Source organism: Phyllobates terribilis, unplaced genomic scaffold (genome assembly GCF_046119375.1).
Source record: "Phyllobates terribilis strain yellow unplaced genomic scaffold, ASM4611937v1 Scaffold_3__8_contigs__length_932513732, whole genome shotgun sequence".
NCBI lineage: Eukaryota > Metazoa > Chordata > Amphibia > Anura > Dendrobatidae > Phyllobates > Phyllobates terribilis.
In genome coordinates this window covers 35062298-35066334 of record NW_027362763.1, presented here as the reverse complement: position 1 = coordinate 35066334, position 4037 = coordinate 35062298, and the positions used below count along the sequence as shown (strand labels likewise).

The 4037-nt window shown below is 44.5% G+C and overlaps 1 protein-coding gene across 1 annotated transcript; it reads left to right on the top strand.

The window, feature by feature from the left end:
• The first annotated feature begins 302 nt into the window (after positions 1–302).
• Positions 303–1340, top strand: LOC141258419 (taste receptor type 2 member 9-like). The gene has a single exon (XM_073673420.1). The coding sequence runs from the start codon at positions 303–305 to the stop codon at positions 1338–1340; it is 1038 nt and encodes a 345-aa protein (XP_073529521.1).
• The last annotated feature ends 2697 nt before the right edge of the window (positions 1341–4037 follow it).

The window sequence follows — 4037 nt, the reverse complement described above, 5'->3', positions numbered from 1 at the left end:
TGGTAAAATTCTCACCTACATGTGTACGAGGATTAAATCTGAATATGAATTATTTTAGGTGGACCCCTGGAATGAATTTCACCTGTGGCCCCAGGCTCTCCAGTCTGACACTGAATGCATTTACCCATTGACTTAGTGCACCTTTTCTTACACATTTTTCACTAGGACAACTGTAAAATGATCTTTAAATGTTCTGTGATCTGCTTTGCATTTGTAGATCTGGCCTGGCTCTCTCTTTCCAAATCTCTGTGATGTCGTTTGCATTTTCCAAGTAAATTTCTTAACATTTGAATAAATGTAAAATGTTTGTCACTAAACCTTCCATAAAAGCCTCGGAGTGTTATCAGGATCCTCATAGCACAGGAGAGATGGCTGATTCCACACAGGGTGATGCTCTTGTACACTCTCTGGGTGTTTTGGCCTCTGCAATAATCACTCTCGTACCCGGACTGCTGATACATTCATTTATTATAGGCGTCAATGTCAATGACTGGTGGAAAGGACGATCAGTGACTTCTATTGACCACATCGTAACTTCTCTCGGGATTTCAAGGATGTGCACTCAATGTGCTTTTATTATATTTTTGTTTCTGGCTTCATTCTCCAAGAGCAGCCTGCCTGTAGATGTAATCATGCTTATTTTTCCCATGGCTTATTCTTTTTTTACTTATTCCAATATTTGGTTAACATCTCTGCTCTCCATCGTCTTCTGTCTGAAGATCTCCAACCTCCGCACCAGACCGTTCCTGTATCTGAGGAGGGTGATATTACCCAGGACTGGTCATTTCATCGTAGCCTCGGGACTTCTCGCTGCTGTCATTTGCTTCATGCCCTTCTGGTCATATATCAATGAAATCATCAATGACGGACCATACAATACAACCATAGATAATCAACCCATAGGTGACAGTTCTATTGTTAATGTATATCATTTTTCTATAGGATCCTCTATCCCAATGATTTTCTATGTTATCTCCTCCGTCCTCCTCTTCTCCTCGTTGTATCATCACACAGTAAAGATGAAGATGAGCAGTAATTTATCCATCAATTTGGAGACATATTACTCAGCCATGAAATTTGTCTCCTTCACTTTCATATACAACATTATATACTTTTTTGGTATGTTTGCTTCTGTTTTTTGTTACTATCTTTACGGTGTGAGAATTACATGGGGTAATATTATCTTTGGATGTCTACCGGTTCTCCATTCCTCCTACCTGATCTACAGAACAGCCAAACTCCGGAGTCAGATGTCCAAGGTCCTACAGAAAGTAACTGAGTTCTTGTTTCCTAGGAAAAGTACAGAAACCAGAGAAAACATTGAAGTAATAGCTCAGTGAGATAAATCCATAGGATGAACCATCACTGTATGTCCAATGGATGTCCAATACTGGCACTGATCTGCAAAATCATGGGGCCGTGACCTCGCTTGTTCACTACGTTCAGCACTGTATACAGAATATGGATGTCACACCATCTAAGTGACTGAGCCTAGGTGGAGATGAACTGTATGGTAAAGTGCTAAGATAAAAAAATAAAAACTGCTCATGCATTGAGTCCTCCACCACCTTAAAGACCCAGGAAACCTTTCCCGTCATCAATTTCCAGTGGTCATTCCATAATAATATCCAGCAAAACGATATATAGTAGTGATCAGGAATGTCACTCTGTCTATGAAAGTATAAGGAACTTGTTGACTTGTCTACCTCTATCACTTTATAGTCGTCGATGGACAGGAACGTGTCTATACAGTATGTGTCCACCTCCGGTCACGGGTGTATCAGAGGTGACAGACAGTCGCCCTGTAGTTGGTTGCAGGAGATCTCTACAGACATCTTCTTAGAGGCTGGCGGTCTCTAGGACCTGGCGGCTACCTCCCTCTGGAAATTAGCTCCCTGGCCTGAGTGTATATGTATACCTGGTGTGTCTGAGAGGGAGGTGCCGGCGATTTTCATTTCTGCTTGTGAAGACTTAGCAAGATTAGTGCTTCGTCCTCTCTGGAGCTTGAGGGCGAATTCGCATTTGCCTGGAGTCGTCTAAAGCTAAGCATTCTCCCCCTGTTTGTCTACCCTTGTTGTCTATAGCGTTTAGTGGAGATCGACTAGTGCACATCTCCACCCATTCCTAGCCTTAGCCATACGCCATGGAAAGTCAGGACGAGGTATGCGTGCGGCGATTGCTGAAGAGCCAATATAGTGACGGTAGTTGAGACAGGGTGACACTAGACCAGACTAAGAGGTCTCCACTCCCCCCCTTTCCCTAGAGTCTGGGCGACCTTTCACCTGAGAGTCATACCATGATAGACTACTTGATCTTACTTTTTAACTTCATTTTTTTTCTTTTATTTTATAGCGTAGATAAAACAAAAGTCTATTCTTATAATATGGCAGCCGTCAACAAAGTGATGTTACCAGATCTAGAGTTTTTTTTGTTATTTTCTCTTGTTCCATTCTGTTTTGCTTCAGAAACTAGTAGCCCCCTCTTAAATAGAATTCTAACAGCGGTGAATACAGTCCAAAAATCTTTCCTCCTGCTTATGTCTCTGTATTGATTTTCAAGAGCAATATGGTTGGGAAGAAAATGGCTGACTTCACTATAACTGGGTGAGGTGTCACTCTGTTCTGTATCCTTTTCCCGTATATTTTATTGTATATTGTCTTTTAGATTTAATTAAATAAAATTCTCTTTTTTACCTTACTGGGTCTAAATACTTCCTATCCTTTTCGATACATGGGTAGAAAAGTAGCGATTGGCGGATGCTTAACAAATGTGAATTTGCCTGATTCATGGAAGTTACCCCCAAAATTTGATTTGCGATTAATAAATTTGCACAAATTTTAATACTGGAAAGCTTGTAATTGCTCGGAAAAACACGTGGGGGAGAAGGGAAAGAGAGAGGACAGTGCTGACCATAAGAGCTTACAGTCTACAGGAGAGAGAGGACCCCGCTGACCATAAGAGCTTACACTCTACAGGAGAGAGAGGACCCTGCTGACCATAAGAGCTTACAGTCTACAGGAGAGAGAGGACCCCCCTTACCATAGGAGCTTACATTCTGCAGGAGAGAGAGAGAGGACCCCGCTGACCATAAGAACTTACACTCTACAGGAGAGAGGACCCCGCTGACCATAAGAGCTTACACTCTACAAGAGAGAGAGAGGACCCCGCTGACCATAAGAGCTTACACTCTACAGGAGAGAGAGCACCCCGCTGACCATAAGAGCTTACACTCTACAGGAGAGAGAGGACCCTGCTGACCATAAGAGCTTACAGTCTACAGGAGAGAGAGGACCCCCCTTACCATAAGAGCTTACATTCTGCAGGAGAGAGAGAGAGGACCCCGCTGACCATAAGAACTTACACTCTACAGGAGAGAGGACCCCGCTGACCATAAGAGCTTACACTCTACAAGAGAGAGAGAGAACCCCGCTGACCATAAGAGCTTACACTCTAGAAGAGAGAGAGAGGACCCCCCTGGCCATAAGAGCTTACATTCTACAGGAGAGAGAGGACCCCACTGACCATAAGAGCTTACACTCTACAGAAGAGAGAGGACCCCGCGGACCATAAGAGCTTACACTCTACAGAAGAGACAGGACGCCGCTGACCATAAGAGCTTACACTCTACAGGAGAGAGAGAACCCTGCGGACCATAAGAGCATACACTCTACAGAAGAGAGAGAGGACCCTGCTGACCATAAGAGCATACACTCTACAGGAGAGAGAGGGCCCCACTGACCATAAGAGCTTAAACTCTACAGGAGAGAGAGGACCCTGCTGATCATAAGAGCTTATGACGCGCCCCCTGGGCCGTGTGTGTGGGGGAATACCCGGAGCCGGGTCTCTGTGTAATGTCAGGGGTTGTAGTCTCTGTGGCGGCGACCTGGTCCCGTGGCTCAGGGTGGTCAAACCAGTGGCAGATCTGTTTATTTGGTTTTGTAATGTTTGAATGTCCGACTACGCCACCCGTTGATTGCGGTCACTGAGAACCGCCGCTGCGAGGCAGACCGCTGAGGCTGATGTTGTGGGTGCAGCAG